The 17,784-nt window shown below is 41.8% G+C and overlaps 1 protein-coding gene and 1 long non-coding RNA gene across 3 annotated transcripts in view; one reads left to right on the top strand and one right to left on the bottom strand.

The window, feature by feature from the left end:
- Positions 1 to 5,296: 5,296 nt before the first annotated feature.
- On the bottom strand, positions 5,297 to 17,233 carry AQP4 (aquaporin 4). Of its 2 annotated transcripts, none has more exons than XM_036077578.2 (5): positions 17,108 to 17,233; positions 13,716 to 14,130; positions 12,632 to 12,796; positions 12,267 to 12,347; positions 5,297 to 8,836 (listed from the first exon to the last, which is right to left on the bottom strand). In XM_036077578.2, exons 1-5 carry the CDS (start codon positions 17,137 to 17,139, stop codon positions 8,558 to 8,560), a joined length of 972 nt encoding a protein of 323 aa, XP_035933471.1. In that variant the 5' UTR covers positions 17,140 to 17,233; the 3' UTR covers positions 5,297 to 8,557. The 2 variants fall into 2 exon arrangements, with proteins under 2 accessions (XP_035933471.1, XP_035933472.1); XM_036077579.2 differs by having other exon boundaries at positions 16,991 to 17,110.
- The window catches only part of LOC118526356 (uncharacterized), a 52,529-nt gene continuing 51,337 nt past the window's right edge, over positions 16,593 to 17,784 (top strand). Inside the window, exon 1 of the long non-coding RNA XR_013443351.1 lies at positions 16,593 to 16,808. This is a non-coding gene — a long non-coding RNA (uncharacterized LOC118526356). The remainder of the gene's footprint in view (positions 16,809 to 17,784) is intronic.

The following is a 17,784-nucleotide window of genomic DNA, read 5'->3' as shown; positions in this document are numbered from 1 at the left end:
TTTTTTATTTTTTAAAAGATTTTATTTATTTATTTGACAGAGAGAGACACAGCAAGAGAGGGAACACAAGCAGGGGGAGTGGGAGAGGGAGAAGCAGGTTTCCTGCAGAGCAGGGAGCCCGATGCGGGGCTCAATCCCAGGACCCTGGGATCATGACCTGAGCCGAAGGCAGACGCTTAACCAACTGAGCCACCCAGGCGCCCCAAAGACGGACATTTTAGAGGCTAGATTTCTTGAAAGAAATGGGGAGATCCCGCTTTCATCCTGTCTTCCTTGCTGAAAATCAAGATGTACTTTTATTCCACGGGAGGAGCCTGTTTCCCTTTAGCCTGACATTTGACAATTAAAATTGAGATGGGGGCTCACGTCTGTGAAAGACAAAGCATAGTTCAGTTCTCTTTGGGGCACTGATTCCATACAGGAGGAGAAGAATGTGCTGACTTAGCACAGGGACTTTCTGTGCATACGGGCAACTGCTGTGTTAGCAACTTCTGTACTGGGTGGGGGCAGGAGCGCAAGGAGCCTCCCCCTGCCCCCCACTTTACTGTAACTGGGGGATTCCTGATTGCCCTCCCTCCCTCTTCCCTGTCTTTCCTCTTTCCCCTCTGGGAGCCCTAAATTGAATCAATTTAGTTATGGTTTCTCATAGTCATTGGTTATACATCTCTATATTTTATAAGATTGTTGTCTTCTGAGAGTCTGAGTCAAAGTATTGAGGGACTTAATCTACAGCCCTGTAGTTTGCAAACACGGAGGTCCTAGGTGTGTGTTCAGTTCTGTTTTGTACCTGAAAATCTCCTCTTTTACTTACTGTTGCAGGAAAGGGAAAGTACTGAAAAGGGCTCTTCTATTCAGTTACTTCCCAAAGCTGTTGCTGTTGTAACAATGTTATAACTTAGCCCACTCAAAAATAACCTTTATTTTATCTTATTAAAAAAACACAGTCTGTAAGGGTGTCTGAATGGCTCAGTCGGTTGAGTGTCCAACTCTTGATTTGGGCTCAGGTCATGATCTCAGGGTCATGAGATCGAGGCCTGCTTCGGGCTTCATGCTGGGTTTGGCGTCTGCTTGGGATTCTCTCTCTCTCCCTCCCCTACCCCCACCTCCTTTCCCCCTCTTCCCTGCCTACTTAAAACAAACAAACAAACAAACAAAAAACAACAAAAAACCAGTCTGTAAACTTTATAGACTGATCTAGGGTAAGCTCAGATTATTTCCAAACACCATTTTATTGGTTCCCTTATTAGAATTTTATTTTATTTAAAAAGCCAGGAAATTTAAGCTGTGTAAGAGGTGTCTATCATAGCCCTGCTCCGTAAAGAAAGAGTTTTCTTGGCCATTCAAAGTCCCTTTCAAAAACACTTTCTAAGTTTAGCTGATTTATCTTTGTGGCATTTGTACTTGACTATTTAAATAATTGCTTCAAAGGTGGTCAAAATGATAATGAGAGGTGAAGTCGGGAACAACTGAGAAGTTTAACCGCACTGCAATCTCTATTGGATATGAAAAGTCAAAGGCTTGGAAAAAGCAGATATGAATGTTGGACTAGTCGGAAGCCTATAATACCACAGGTAGGACACAACACAGTGTAGTGGCTCAGAGGAGTCTAGACAGACTGAGAAAAAAGAGAACCCTGGTTCTCTCTTCCAGATCAAATGAAAAAATATCTCAAATAGTGATCTTTATAATATTTTCAAAAGGAACAATATCAATGAAAAATGTCTGAAATTATCCAAAGTTTCCCCCTTGAAGCAACTAACACTATATTCTTTTTTTTTCCCCCAAGATTTTATTTTTAAGTGATCTCTACACCCAATGTGGGTTCAAACTCACAAGTGGGTTGGAACTCACAACCCTGAGATCAGGAGTCATGTGTTCCACTAACTAAGCCAGCCAGATGCCCCAACACTATTTTTTGAGGTCTGTGATAGTCCAGGTCTGTAGTCCTTGATATACTGCCCTTTGTCAGTGTTGTACATAAGGATTTCCTCTAGCATGGATAGTATATGTTTCTTGCCACTTAGGGAAGCATGGCTGATGGGAAAATAAACTGATAGAAGAATGGAAGAAATGGGGGAACTTTGTGTGATTTAGGGGAATAAGTTAGGGAAATGGGATTAATTCGGATATGAGATCCAGTTTTTGCTCTACTTTTTAAAATTTATTTTAATTTTTAAATTTTTAAATATTTTATTTATTTATTTATTTGATAGAGAGAGAGAGAGCACAAGCAGAGGGAGCAGTAGAGGGAGAAGCAGTCTCCCCACTAAGCAGGGAGCCTGATGGGGGGCTTTATCCCAGGACCCTGGGATCATGACCTGAGCCGAAGGCAGACGCTTAACCAACTGAGCCACCCAGGCGGCCCCCCCCCCCTTTATTTTAGAGAGAGAGAGAGGAACCATGAGCAGGGAGGGGCAGAGGGAGAAGGAAAGGGAGTATCTCAAGCAGGCTCCACACCCAGCACAGAGTCCGATGCAGGGCTCGATCCCACAACCCTGAGAGTATGACCTGAGGCGAAATCAAGAGTTGGATGCTTAACTGACTGAGCCATCCAGACATCCCTAGTTTTTGCTTTATGCTTGGGTATAATCTTGGGTAATTTACTTAATCTCATTGACACTTGGTTTTCTCATCTTTCTAAATGAAGATGATAGTAATGCTTACCCCATTTAATGTAGATTAAATAATTGAGAGTAATATTTGTAATTTATAAAACCCCATAAATATACCCATAGTTGGTAATTATTCTAATCTATGCATTTCTCCTCTACTTTCCTGACCTATGGCCAATGCTTTCATAAGGGAAGAAAGAATCCAGGCTAGGATTGCCATCTGTTCACATATTAATTTCATGTCTCCAGATTGTATCCACTCATCCATCCACTCCTCCATCCATCCATCCACTTGCATCCACCCATCCATCCACTTCTCCATCCATCCATCCATTCATCCATTCACCATGCTTTCATTGAGCACTAGCCATGTGCTATCACTATGCTATGCACAAAGCTTTCAAAAATCAGTGCCACAGTTTCTCAGAGGTTTCTGACTATGTGGAGGGAGAACTCAACTCAGCTTTCTAGAGTTCTCAATGTCTCCTTAAACCTGAGGAGTGAAGAGGTAGACAAATGAAAAAAAATAGTAAGAATTATTCAGGTGACATATTATTTTGGACATTTTCCAAGCAGGATAATTATCTAAAATCAGGCTGACATTTATATCTCTAGCTTCCCATGCTTGTTAAAATACTTTTCTTGCTGAAATACTCATTGAGCTAAATTTCGTCTAACATCTGGCCATTGTATAAATACAGCAATGAAAACATGTCTTGTTGCCTGCACATTAGGTATAAATTTTAGAAATCCAATTAGTGTTTTATTCTTTCTGTGCATTTTTTCTTTGCTTTTTCTTTAGTGCTTGAGCTACTTTCAGGCTCCTAACTGGAACTATAAGAATTCAAATATTTAGCACACATCTACACAACGGCAAAAGCAACTAGATTGAGGTACAGTGCTTTGTAGTATTTCCCCGTGATTGTGAGATAGTCCTTAGGTTCTGTATTCATTCATGCAACGAGCATATATTGAGTGAAATGTCAAGCCTGGTGCTCAGTGCTGCGGGTGGGGGATACGGAAGAAATAAAATATCATCCTAGCCCTTAAGGAGTTTAGAAGCTAGTAGGGGAGACAGATACCTACACAAGCTATTTCACTACGATGGGAAATACTGCCATTGCTATGTTGGTGAGCGCTGACAAATGCTGTAAGAGAGGTACGTGTCCACCGGGCTCCAAAGGCATCATTCACTACTCATCTGATGGGTTGTACACTACATAAATGATTGTCTTCAATTCTTCCCTGAGGCTCTATAGCCTCTCAAAATTGAGGAGCCCCTCAAACTAAGAACCCAGGGGAGTGTCCCAGTACTCACCGTGCCTGCATTATCCATCTGGGTAGGCAGACTCTGCCAAATGCCCTAAGGATGGATCATCTATTTAGCAATACCAGCCTCATCCGAGTCACAGTTGATAAAGTCTTCACTTTCAGACTCACTGTAATGACAGCTGATTTTCAATGGCCTATTCTGCATGGATGTGAACATTTAGAAGTAAGCCCACGGAAGTACCATTTTCACTGTGTCCATCAGGGCCTACCATAGTGTATCCTCTGCAGCCTTCCAAAAAATGCATTTCATTATATAGATCCCACCACTGTTTTATTTGGTGTTGATTATACTCAAATATCTAAACCTTTGGGTCATTCTAAAGGATGCTCTCAAGATCTAACTTGAAAAAACTATGAGTGAATTTTCAAACATTATCAGATGCAATGTTTACTTTTTAAACATTAAAAGTTTATTTGCACAAACTTAGTAGTATGAGATACAATGCAATTCATGGAAATCAACCACAATGCTAATACTTAATAGATTATTCCAAATATTAGACATTTTAGACATTGCAGTTTAAATCTCAACATTAGCTCTGATGTTGGGATAACATTTCAGTTAATAAATAGTTGTGAATATAACCATATGCTTAGTTTATTCTCACCAGTTTATCAAGAATTACAATAGTGATTTGGGTCATAAAAGTGATAAACAATTATATTGTCATAAACTGCATGTTTATTTAATTAATCCTGAAAAGAATCTAAAAATATATTCCAACGGGTTATATAAATTAGGTGTAATTTTTAGCTCTTGGATTTTAACACATGTGGGTGACACTATAACTGCTTTCATAGGGTATGGTCATCTGCAAAAGTGCGTGGCCACAGGTTTTGAGCCCTGAATTAAATGTCTTCTATGTATTTCAGAGAACTACAAATTTCAAAAGTTACTGCTATTTTGGGGTGATCTATAAAGTATTACAATACAATGCAAGCACACAAAATTTGTGGTAAAGAAAGTGAGTTTTGTTCAGTGCACTTTCCAGATAGTAGTCACGTCTTCCTAAAAATTTTGATGCCATGAACATAAACATAAAGACAGAATTACTTTCAGGCATAAGATATTCTGAGTTTGCCCATTCTATAGTGCTTCTAAGGAGAAGTTACATTGGCCTTGTATCATCTGATAAGGCTGTCTCTTGAGCTCCTACTGTCATCTAGTTGTCACGAAGGCAACTTCCCCTGTCAGATGTTCACAGCATGCAGGCATAGTATCTACACGATGCAACAAAGGGCCTCGCCAGGATTAATTTTAGTGCTTCAGTTTGCTACTCTATTTTGGAATTTTCCTGTTCGTTACTGAATTGAAACCAGTAAGTTAAGTTGCCGGGTTTCACGGCCTAAGAAGAACAGTCTGTCCTATTTGGAATCAGACCTTTAACAATTAATCAGATAGTTTAATGCCATCATTTATGTTATTCAGATATTTCTAATCCCTTTTTTTTCAGACTGAGTGACAGCTAGGACCTATTTAGTTTAATGCCATCATCTATGTTATTCAGATATTTCTAATCCCTTTTTTTTCAGACTGAGTGACAGCTAGGACCTATCAACTACATTAGGAGAAGAGTCAGAAAGGGGAAGAATTTATGAAAAGCATCAAATGGTAGGAACAAAGTGTAGGAATCTTACATCTAGGCAACAATTTAGGTACCAGAAAATATTTCCTTCCAGTGTAAAAGTTTAGGACTCTTGGGAAAAAAAAAAAAAAAAGCCAACTTCAACGATGAAAAAATACATTCAAATGCTGGGCCCCAAATATTTAAGAAAGCCCCCCCAAACTTAAAAACGACTCTTACCCTTTGTACTTCTTTTGACAAACTATATACATTTTCATTGTAGGGACCAAGTCACAATCTTGGGGTGCTTATTGTATTTTTCCATAGGGAAGAGACACTTGGCATTGCTTCCTGGCTGGGTATAATTCATTTATGTCCTTCCAGTTTTTTCTCTCTGATCTCTTTTCTGTCTATCTGTCAGCAGCCCTCTCCTGGGAGCAGCACGATGCACTTCATTAATAAGAAGGGATTAAAGGGAAAAGCCCTCGTGTCCTAATACACTCGGATAATTTGGTGCCATCCACAAGGCAATAGACCCCTGCTGCATAGATGTCATTAGAAAGGTACAATTTCATTACTTTTTACTGGCAGAGCCTTGAGTGAAATACAAAATATGTTGTCTCATATGCAGGGGAAAAAAAAAGTGCTAAAGCTTTCATTCACTCTATGCCTCTGAAATAGTAGAATGCAAAAATATATTTTGTGGTTTTTACATTTATATTGCCTTCCCTTAGTAGTCCTTGAAATCAAGCTTTTATTAAATACTGAGCAAAAGCAAGATTAGAAGAAAATTATTTACATTCTTAAATCCTAAATGAAATTCATATATTTTTATTAACTAACACATACCTACTAAGTGCCAGGCACTCTGCTGGTTGCTGGAAAACAATTTACAAAAACATCATTCATGCCTATTTTTTTTTTTTTTAAGCACTAACTTATTAAATACTTTAACTGGAAGTGAGTATAAAAGTGAGTGTATAAGAAGTAAACCATATGGCTGAATAAAATCGATTGTAAGCCAGCAAATTGTAAGCATATTCGAAAAATCTGTTTAACTTTTCCTTGTTAACTTTTGAGCTGACATGTTTGCCCTGGTTGATAGCATTATCTTTTGAGCCTACACCCCCCCCCCCGCCCCGATTTTAAGCCTTTAGTGGTATACCATACAAACGTTTGAAAAGACAAGCATAAACCATCATTAGAATCTCACCCTACTTCCTATAGATGCCGCCCCAAACAGGAAACGATGGGTCTCCCTGGTGGAGGGTGTGGTTGGCCACACATCTGAGCAAGGGGCCTGGGGTTGGGAATCGTCCAGGAAAACCACCCAGGCACTGCCCTGGTGTGATGCCTCCCTGCGGACCTCGCGCAGCACTTTCTTAGCACCGAAGAGAATCAGGTTGAACAGTGGTCCATTATCTCTGCCACAGACGCACACCTGCTCCTAACACTAAAAAGTGGCACATAGTTGGAACTGTGCGTGGGAGAAGAAAGCCCTTGATAATCAGCTTGTTTTCAAGCCATTCTTTGCAGTGATGGGTTTTTTGCTTCCCTACTAGCTCTTTGTTCAATTAAATTGACGTTTGCAGCTCTTTGTCTAGGATAAAGTCTAGCCTGGGTGGTTAAGATGATAGAGACTGGGGTTTCCAGAGACCATTCTACTAACTCAAGGCAGAGCAGTTCAGGAAGAACAGATGTCTCGACAAATAAATGAGTCAATAATGAAAATACTTAAAAACGGTGTTGGGTTCCTAGGTACAATATCTCTACAAATGAAAGATCGGTGGTCTAGTCAGCTCTGAACATGGAGTGTTCTGATGTCCTCACCCTTTTACTCTGCAACCATGGCCTTCCTTGTCTCTCCTGCATTTTCATTCATTAAAATACCATCACATGCCACACTGAAGATTATCAACGAACTTCATGAGAAGTGACAGAGAAGCAGAAATGGGGACTGGATAGGGCCCCACTTGACACCTTCCAGAGTGAGCAGAGCTTAATAACAAAAAGTTAGGATTCAGCTAGTTATGTTCTTGTTATGAAAAAGAAATCTCAGCTAATGTTTACATATAGATAACCAAAGTCACAAACAAAACCCCCAGTTTTGCCAATAAATTAAAAAAATAAGCAACATGGTTAAGTGGTTAAAAGCTTAGATATTTAACCTCACCTGGTGTATTTGAGGATGTGCACTGAAAACAGATCAACTATTTGATTCCAGAATATAGGTTCTTTTATCCTTATGGTTTTTTATAATGGTAATTTTTCCTCCACTCCAGTAAGATCTTATGAGTCTTTTGTCCTGTTTGTTTTAATAGGTGTTTCTTATGATTTGGATATTTTATTAGATGGAACCAATAAATATACAGGGTTTCTGAACATTCTTCAAATTTCTGGGCTTTAGGTCATCATTACCTTGGACACTGAGGAAGAGGAAGGAATATTATGAATTGGAGTTCAGGTTGAAAGTTGGGTATTTGACATAAAAAATGGAAACAATTCATTAGCAATCACCCTTGTTAATATTCTCTTGCTGAGGTTGTTTATAATAAGGGACTACCCATAAAAGAGCTTGTTATATTTCCTCTCTTGAATGTGCATGACTTTGTGACATACTGTCCCTTGCCATTGAAAAATGTCACTTAATGGAATAAATACTCAAACGAGGATCGACAATCCCAGGGTCATGGTTGAGGAGGAATAAACTGATAGGTATGTCTCTAAGTTCTGCCAGGCAAGACTTAACCAAATCTTGATACACATTTTAAATTGATTATTAATGAATGGCAGCAGGATAAACTAGATTCATATTTGCTTTGGGGACACTTTAAGAAGACTTCTTTTTTAGATTTGGAATTCACAATAGGTTTCTTCCATTCCTCCTTGGTAGAACAAAGAAATATTTCTTGTCTAGCCTAAATAATAGAACATGAAAAAACAACCCTGCGCATGGCTAATTTATAACAAATCTGTTTCCTTAATGGGTGGAAGGAAATCTGAGGACAGTTCTGAGGGTTCATGTCTGCTTTCAGTGCCATCTTCTAGTCATACTGAAGACAACACCTCACCCGACGGGTCTTTCCCCTTCTTCTCCTCGCTCCGGTCAATGTCAATCACGTGCATCACTCCAGGTTTTAAGATCAAGTCGTCAGTCTCTACCTGACTCCTATTGTCCTCCACTTCCATGTAGCTCCCCTTTGTTTGCTGGGCAGCTTTGCTGAAGGCTTCTTTCAAACGACGTTTGAGTTCAACATCTGGACAGAAGACATACTCGTAAAGGCCACCAGCGAGGACAGCTCCTATTATTGGTCCGACCCAATATATCTAGGGGAAAAGATGGAAGAGTTATGGAGTGAAAGTGGAGGAAAACTATTCTTTTGAACAACTCATGAATCTAGAGCCTAGCTGGTTAACATTAAGAGAGCAAATGTGCTGTGCAGAAGAAAGCAGGATTGGAAAGAATATAAGAAAATACATCATCTGCACATCAGAGATCCACAAATTGCTAAATAACATACGAATGGAAAATAAGGAAAGGCTGTTTTCTCTTTTCTTGCTTTCATTAGTTATTTCCTTTCCATTTTTCTGATAATCCTTAAAGTCAAGATAACCCCTCTTTGGTGGTGTTACCTACAAAGGGAACACTAAGAATTCTTCAGGAAAAAAAAGAATTTCTGGAGAGTACTTATCTTATTTTCTTAATATTGCCATTTTACTTTGGTTTCCTACCTAATCGCAATCAACATACAGATTTTATCATTTGAGCTATAGTTACTCAGCAGGGAATCAGTGGAATCCCAGCTCCACCACTTAGCAATTTGGTGAATTCTTGATTCACTTACTTAACTTCTTAAAACTTCATTTCCTCATCTGCAAAGTGGGGATTATGATAATACAGACCTCATAGGTTGTAAAAATTAAATTGAAATAATACTTGTATTTATTAGTTCCAATTTCATAGCAACAGGCTCCATTCCATGTTTCCTAGACAATTTAACGTTGTATGTGAATAGGCTGGCGGTGAGTCATTTTCTGTATGCTACACGATTTTCTTCCCTAAAATCTGGTGATTTAATTCATTGAAAACCTCATGATTTGTTCATTACTCTTCTTTCATCCTCATGGTTCCTACCATGGTCACTTGGTGAAAAAAACCCAGTACTGGGTTTATGGGTGATGGTTAATTGAGGATTAGCAACTCCACAGGATTTTTCATTCAACAAATGGAAGCTTTTTATCCTACCGTTATTGCATCTAGAGTAAACTAAATGTTGAGTTTTGGTAAACCTCAATGTTTGCTTGGAGCACATATATGCGGCAGAATAGTGGACATTCATTCAACAGATTTAGTGGAGCAATGGAAACCTGGTTTACTGAGCCAGCTGTACTTAGCACTTTTCTTGTATTAACTCACATAATTCCAACAGCAACATTTGAGGTAGATATGATTATTGTCCTGATTATATGGGTAAGAAGGCTGACACCCTGAGAGGGCAAGAAGCTTGCTTAGGATTGCATGCTTAGCAAGTGCTTGAATTGGGATTTCGGGTCTGTGTGATTTCAAGCCTCTTTTTTGAACTACTGCACCGTTTTCCATGAGCCTCCCCTTTTCTCATTTGAAAAAAATAAGAGGAATGCTTCTCGCCTGACACTCTTTGGAAATTAATTTCACGTGGCATCCTCATTGCAAAATCTAAAGAAAATTCAAAATGTGAGCTGTAGTTGAGCACATACACTTCACATGGAATCTCCTGGTAGAGTGCCTGCAAGGACCAAGCTCCTTATCTTGAACAGAAAGAAACCATGTAAGAGTTGACCTTCTCCTTGCCTGTTCAATTGGAGAAACGAGAGCCCTCCTCTAAATGCCTTTACTCTCTGTTCCTTTAGTAAGAGCTCACTAGGTATGTTCTATTCCCCATGCTACGACTCCCACAAGGGAGACAAGGGACTGCTAAATAATTATGATGCATCCCCAAAACTCCTACGAAGAAGACATCTGGCTACATGCTCCCCCAAAAGAGCAAATCTCAGTTTCAGGTTGCTATTCCAAAACAAAAGTCATAACATACTTTAAAATGACTTTCCAAATTTATAAAGGTCAATAATTTTTCTTGCTAAAAATATAGATATATAGAAAGTGCGAAGAGGAAAACTAAAACAGTGTCATTGCACTACCTAGAAAACTCACCATTAATATTTTGATGTTACTCTCTCTATCAATCAATCTATCTGCAAATGTGCTGTAAATTAGTTCTAAAATCCACACAACCATTGCCACAGAATGAGCATTCGTATTCAGTGGGATTAAGTTTGTTATAAAATAGGAACAAGGGGAAAACTTTAATTCAGTCAACAAGCTAAATATTTTCCTACTAGTCAAATTTTAGCTAGCCTACCACAACCAGTAGGTGATTAATAAAAGCCATGTATTTTCATCCACATTTTAAAGTCTTCATAACTAAAGTTAAAAATTGTTATTTGTCTAAATTGTAATTACAAAAATAGTTCGAATTTAATAAAGGTGAACTTAACAGTTGTACCTTTACCGTAAGTAACTATATACTGCCCATTAAAAATTTCCATTCCTATTAATGTGGCAAATTTTTTGAGACGTAAATGGAAATACCGGTGGCAAAATGACCGATCTCATGGATGGTATATGTTGACATTCTTTGCATGGCTGGGTCCAAAATTTTGCTTTTGAACACTGACTCTCATTCTTTAAGGATTGAAATTACTTTTAAAAACTCAGGACAGTTTTCTTAGCGCTGAATGCCTATAGTAGTGGTGCGATTTCCTCTCATTTGTAATGTATACTACGGTTGGATGGATGTAACTGGGTCAATAACCACTGTGTGAATGAGATTAAAACACAAGTGACATATGGTTATATTCATGAATTAAAAATAAAAGTTGTAAAATAGCATTCACGGCACATAAGTGACAATCAAAGTTTGCCCTACTTGAGGCTGGCTTACATAAGTCTCATATTTTATTGGTTATTTTAAGTTAGTCTAGGAGTGGCCTTAACACTGCCATGTTATTCATTTAAGGGATTTAAATTCCTTTGTTGTAAGAAACAATTGAAATAAAATGGATCACGATATTTAAAAATGGACATCGCTACTCTCTGGAAGCACCGCCACCACATGAGTAAGTAGGTTGGCCATGAGACTGGAGAGCGTGCCTCTTCGGAAAGTCATCGATGTTTCCAGTATGGTTATGGTGATAACAGCATAAACATTCCCACCATTGATTCCTCTCCATCTGCAGTTCAAATGCTTCTGACTCACATACTATTAATTGGGTTCATGCTTTTGTAAACAAAAAAGATAAATAAATATTTTTGCTATGGGCAGTGCTTTTAAGCATTTCTTCTTCTTTTTATTTTTTTTGCAAGTGTATATTTTGTTATCGCCAGGAAGGCTTTACTTTCAATGAGTGAAACCCCATATTCACCAAATCACCCTGATTTTTCACTTGTTCCACATCGGTAAGTCTATCAGATACAGTGCCCAGGGCAGCGCTTGTTAAAAAAGAAAGACTATTACCGAAGGCCCCGAACAGATATAAGATGCGATGTTTTACAGTAGATCTGGGCTGGTCTCTCCCTGGTCTTTATGAATGGTGTAGGAAAGTGGGGAGTCAAGGTTGGGAGGGAGTAAGAAAACTAGTGAGCAAAGAAAAAAAAAGAGCTCCATGGGGTAATTGTCCTCAAGTGTAGGAGGACAGGAATTATCAACAGGATGGTTACCCAGTGGTTTTCCCAATTTCCCATGATAACTGCAGGTCCAAAGGATCGGGCGGGATTCATGCTGGCACCGGTGTAATTGATCTATAGGGAAAAAGAAAACCACTTCAGACATTGCTGAAACGGGGCTAGGAGCAGGAAGCATTCACTGCAATTTGCTACCATTTGCCAAGTCGGTTAGAGAAACTGTCAAGATGTTAGCAGCCATGTCAACATTCTCATCATAAAGTTAGCAAAATAATCACCTAAAATGGACAAACGTGGCTGGATACTAAAGAACTACAGCTATAAACACAAGATCTTTAAGCCAGCTCTAGGGGGAGGCTAAATGAAATGAATCAATTATTTAAATGGACTTGGAAACTTACTGCAAATAAATGTCCAATTGCAACAGAAAATCCAATTGCTAAAGCTACTGAACCAGTGACATCAGTCCGTTTGGAATCACAGCTGGCAAAAATAGTAAACACCAACTGAAATGTGATTATCAACTCCACCAGGAGACCGTGACCAGCGGTAAGATTTCCATGAACCTAAAAAGAGAGAAATGCTCCATCTGAATTGAAGCATGAGTTCATTTTCTCTGATAACATATCATTGTGAAAGGCATACTTCCTCACTGGAAAAAGCAATGGTTAATTTGAGCCCTCTGTTCCACCCCCCAAGTGAGATGCTCCCCCTGCATCCAAAAAACAAAACAAAACAAAACAAAAAAGGAATGAATTTCCACTCATTTTGGGCCATCACAGATAATTAATTACTCCTGCAATGACCAAGCGGGAATTTGTGCTGAATGTCCTTTTCTACAAAGGAAGCAAAATGTGCCGCTGCTGAACGTAACTTATAAAGGAGTTTCTTGAGAGTCTTGTAATTTTATAAGGCAATGATTAAATCCATTAATTAGGTTTAAATTAATTAATATATATTTCAATTAAAATTTAAACTGTGTGTGGTTTTTTTAATCAATCCTGGTGCTGAGCTAACAACTGAATGTTCCTAACCAGTTAAGGACAAAACTAGGATCAAACGTCAATTTATTTTTTTAAGTGTGACCCTTGATGTAGATCATTTTAAATCTCATGAAAGTGACAAGAAACAAAATTGTTTCTTCTGCTAGCGAACCAACAAATAGTTGTAATAAAAATGCCTTAAGCTAAATATATAGTCTAGTATGGTCGCTGGGATGGGAGTGAGACCCAGGGAAAAAAACCAACACAATTTTTGTGCCATCTAGACTTAATAATATTCATCACTCGATGACAAACAATGATTATATATGGATACAGTCAGTGTTGCTGGGATCAGTTTTCACGGGTAGCAGGAGTCATCAGAAATTCTCTGGGGAGAAATTAGCAATTTTAGGAAAGTCTCTCAGGCCATCGGGGTGTGCTGTAGCAGGGGTCTGCAAGAAGCCCGGAGTCCTAGTTGGAAAATAAGAGCTACAGATATTACCGTGGTGACCCCCAAGCCCCCCACCACACTGGGAGGTGTGACGAGGTAGAGAATCCCGGCTCCGATGATGGCGCCCAGGCACTGGGCCGTGACGTAGAAGACAGACTTGGCGATGCTCATCTTCCTGGTGCACACCATGGCCACTGTCACAGCAGGGTTGATGTGGCCGCCGCTGATGTGGCCGAAGCACTGCACCATAGTTGCAATGCTGAGTCCAAAGCAGAGGGAGATGAGAACCATGTCGACAGGTAGGGGCTTTTCTGTTCCCCCCCAGTTGATGGTAGATCCCAGGCTGAGGAGCACAAAGATGAGCATAGCCAGAAATTCTGCTGTGACTGCCTTCCAGAAAGCTTGAGTCCAGACCCCTCTGAAAGCCACCATGATGTTCTCTCTTCTACACAATGGTCCACACTTACTGAAAAGAAAACAGATCCTAATCAGTTTACCAGAGCAGGGTTCATGAATTGAATTTGGGTGAAGACTCCAGGCGTGTCATCTTGCCCGACTGGGGGGAAGGATCCCCTCAAAGGTTATTTGCATATCAAGAAAGAATGCTTCCAGAAAACCTTCTTAATTAATTAATGGTCTCCTTAACAGTCAAATTGTGATTCTAGCCTCCTTTTATTTAACGGTCACAGCTCATCCAGTTGCACCGATGTGTCCCTAGAAAGGAAAATGTCTAAATCGAGTTTCTTAAACAACTAAGAAGGGAATATATTTACCTCAGAGCAAGAGTTAATTACCTCAGAGCAAGTTTTTAAGTTTCAATGTACTTTCAACATGCCATTTATATTTTGAACGTAAAGCAATAATAAAAAAAAAAAGAGAGGTCTTTTGCAGTTTTGCACTTTGTTGCTCAAAATGGCCCTCTGAAAATGGATTTGTGGGGCGTGATGCTCCTCGCCCCCAGCAGAGACTGCGGATTAGGGAGGAGGCCCGCGAGGAGGCCAGGAATGCTGAAGCCGGTCTTTGGAGAAGGTAAAGTCGTTCGGGGGAGGGGAACTCAGGGTGACTGGCCGGGGCGGTGGGAACTGGCAGGGCCGGAGCGGCGACAGGGACACTCCCTCCGTCTCCCCTGCGGACCTGGGCGCGCGGCGCTGGGCCGTGTCAACCTCGGGCCCCAGGGGAGCGGCCACCCCCGGGCGGGTGCCAGGTGGACAAACAGCCACCGCCCAGCGCCGGCCCCGCCCGTGCCCCGCCCGTGCCCCGCCCGTGCCCCGCCCGTGCCCCGCCCCTGCCCGCTCCTGCCCCGCTCCTGCCCCGCCCCTGCCCTCTCCTGCCCCGCTCCTGCCCCGCCCCCGCCCCGCCCCCGCCCCGCCCCCGTCCCAGGTGTCCCAGCAGCCGCGCGGGGAAAGGCTGCATCCTGGCCTCCGCCGTGCTTTGCCGGGCTGGGCGACAGTCCCTTTTTGTGCCTGACCCTCTCTCGACCCCCGACGTGACCCCTCAGACACGCCTCCCCAAAGGGACCCTGGAGGCCGGGGTGGGCGCCCCGGGCATCCGGTCTGCGCCCTCGAGGGGCAGCCGAGTGCGGGGACCGGCGGCGGGGGCGCGGGGCCGGGGGCAGTGGCCCTCGGAGCAGAAGGCTCCACGGAGAGTGGCTGTTCTCCAGCGTCTTCTTGGCGGCCTTCTTCTCCTTCAGAGTGGCCCGGAAAGACGGCGGGGGCGCCAATTCTGAGGGACCTTGTGGGTGTGCTGGGGAGCTGGGAGGAGGGTGGGGTGCAGCAAGACAGCCGTTGGGAGGGAGCATTTTCTTCCTCCAGTCTGTTTTCCTCTTATTGTCTGAGGATCTTTGGAGCTGAGAAGGGATGGGGTTTGAGGATATTAATCCCAACTGCTGGTTTGGGCAAGAAATGGCTAGAATTCCCAATGTGGGGGCAATTACTCTAGTTACCCCATTATTCAAGGCATTTGCCCTTATCCTTTGCCTGTGATAGTGGTGAGAGCGAAGGAGTGTGGAGAGACTGATCACCAGAGGCTATGAAAAGGGTTAGGCAAGAAAGCCAGGTATTTGAACAGGGTAGAGTTATTACAGCTTTCCCCTTGATGTATAAGGAAGGAGCCCCCCTCCCCTTCCCAAGAGCCTGGGTTCTGGATGAGCAGTGGGGAAATGCTGTGCTAAAAAGGGCTAGGGGAACTCTCCCTTGACCTTTAGGATCTCAACTCAGCCTCTGCTTTGATACGGGGCTTTGCTTCAGAGCTGGAAGGAGAAACCCATTTTCGGCCCAAGGCGGGGTGGCTCCAGAAGGGGGACAGCCAGCCCTGTCCTTGATGTCCCCTGCGTGTGAACTCCTCTAAGTAATTACAAGAAAGCCCAGCTGGGAGGACAATGACATCATATTCACTAGAGGAAGAGAAAATAAAGAGCCAAAGCAGCCCTTGGAATGGGGCAGGGAGTATGCCCTGAGAGAGACATTAAAAATATCCTCAACGGGGAGATAGGAAGAGGACAAAGCAGGAAACCAAGGAGGCTGGGGGGCGGGGGGCAGGACACCCCAGGTCCCTTTCAGCACCACGTACCACCAAGAGAGGCGGGCCCTGGCAAAAGGCCACCTCCTGGCTATAACCTGGCTCCCTCACTTTCTATCTCCCCGCCTGTTCACTCCTGCCTCTCCAGAGACCTAATTTAAGAAACTCAGTTGCTCTTTCAGCTTCAAATTTTCATCAGCTAGAGGAATTAAAACAACAACAACAACATCAACCCCCCCCAGCCCCCCCTCCCCCGCCGAATAGATAAATATGCTCCTTAACAGTGCTTTGACTTTTTTGGAAAACCCACAGAATCTGATGTCCTTCCGGGGCAGAGCGAACAGCCTCAGTTAGCTGCGAACCCCAAAGTTCCCAGGCAGCACATACATAGCCCTGACCTTCCAAGTGCTCACCTCGGCAGGCAGAGTCTGTCATAGCTCCTGTTATTATCAGCAATGTTCCCTTATGTGTTCACACTCACGGAAAATTGATCAACACTATTTGTTTTGCTTCTCTCGCCCCAGAACAAAGGGGGTTTGTTGATGTGCCCGGGTTGTACTGAACCGGACACATTATTTTCTAGCTGAACACACAGCCTGATCCACTTCTGGACAGCTGAGCTTCCCGGTGAGTAATTTTTCTGAAGAAAAATACTGCAGATAGATTTACCTCCATAGGGTAATTTTCCTGTGCATGCACAGGTCTTGAATATTTGGAGGATTTTGCAACAAAGCATCCTTTTTTTCTTTTCTTTTCCCTATGTCTCTTTATGATTATGCCCAGTACCCAGATAGAAAAGAATCACCTACCTGTCTTACAGTTTCCTTCTAAATTCTGTCTGAGAAGGCACATATATCTATAACAAAAGAGTCAGAGTTTCATCTTTTGGCCCGCGCTTTGTTCCCTGAAGGCAAAGAAAGACTTACCCCCACTGCCTTGCTGCGGGTCTGCCACTCATGCCTTCCCTGGCCAGAGTGCAGCTCTCATTGCCTGCCCCGCAGCTCCCAGTGCACTGGGAGTCAGATTACGGCCACTTGTCTGATTGGGTTTTGGGAGTGTAGGGGTGGAAAGACTCTGCACCATGTGGCAATCGGCAAGTTATATTTGAACTTGAAATAACTTTTCTCTACCTGATCACTGTAGACACAGGGCATTTCAGGAACACAAAATGTTTGCTTACATTGTATTTCTTTAGCTGGGAATCTTTGAAATTGAGGATTTCCCCCAGTTTTATTTCGATTCTTCTCACCACAAAGAATTGCTGAGAATTTGTCTTGTTTGGTTATGTGTTGTGGTTGAAATTGGGCACCTATGAGAAAACAGGTTTGTGTTATCCAGCAGTTGAGATGGGTTGAGATCTGGGCTGTAGTGCACTTGCTTTTGAGGGGTTAAATATCCAGTGGGTTCTTTTGAAGTTTTTGATCTGAGAAGTAGCATTTTAAGCACAATAGGTAAGTCCATTTGTAGCCTGGGCAACACTGATTTGGATAATAGGAAAATAAGAAAAATAGGAAATAAGACTATTTCAGGGTGCTCCACTGACTGTTAGATTAATAACAATTGTTGGGTAAGAAGTAGCAAATTTAAAAATATGGAGGTTGGG

The sequence above is a fragment of the Halichoerus grypus genome, chromosome 13 (genome assembly GCF_964656455.1).
Source record: "Halichoerus grypus chromosome 13, mHalGry1.hap1.1, whole genome shotgun sequence".
NCBI classification, from domain to species: domain Eukaryota; kingdom Metazoa; phylum Chordata; class Mammalia; order Carnivora; family Phocidae; genus Halichoerus; species Halichoerus grypus.
The sequence above is the reverse complement of the archived record's forward strand: the minus strand, read 5'-3'. Positions and strand labels throughout refer to the sequence as shown.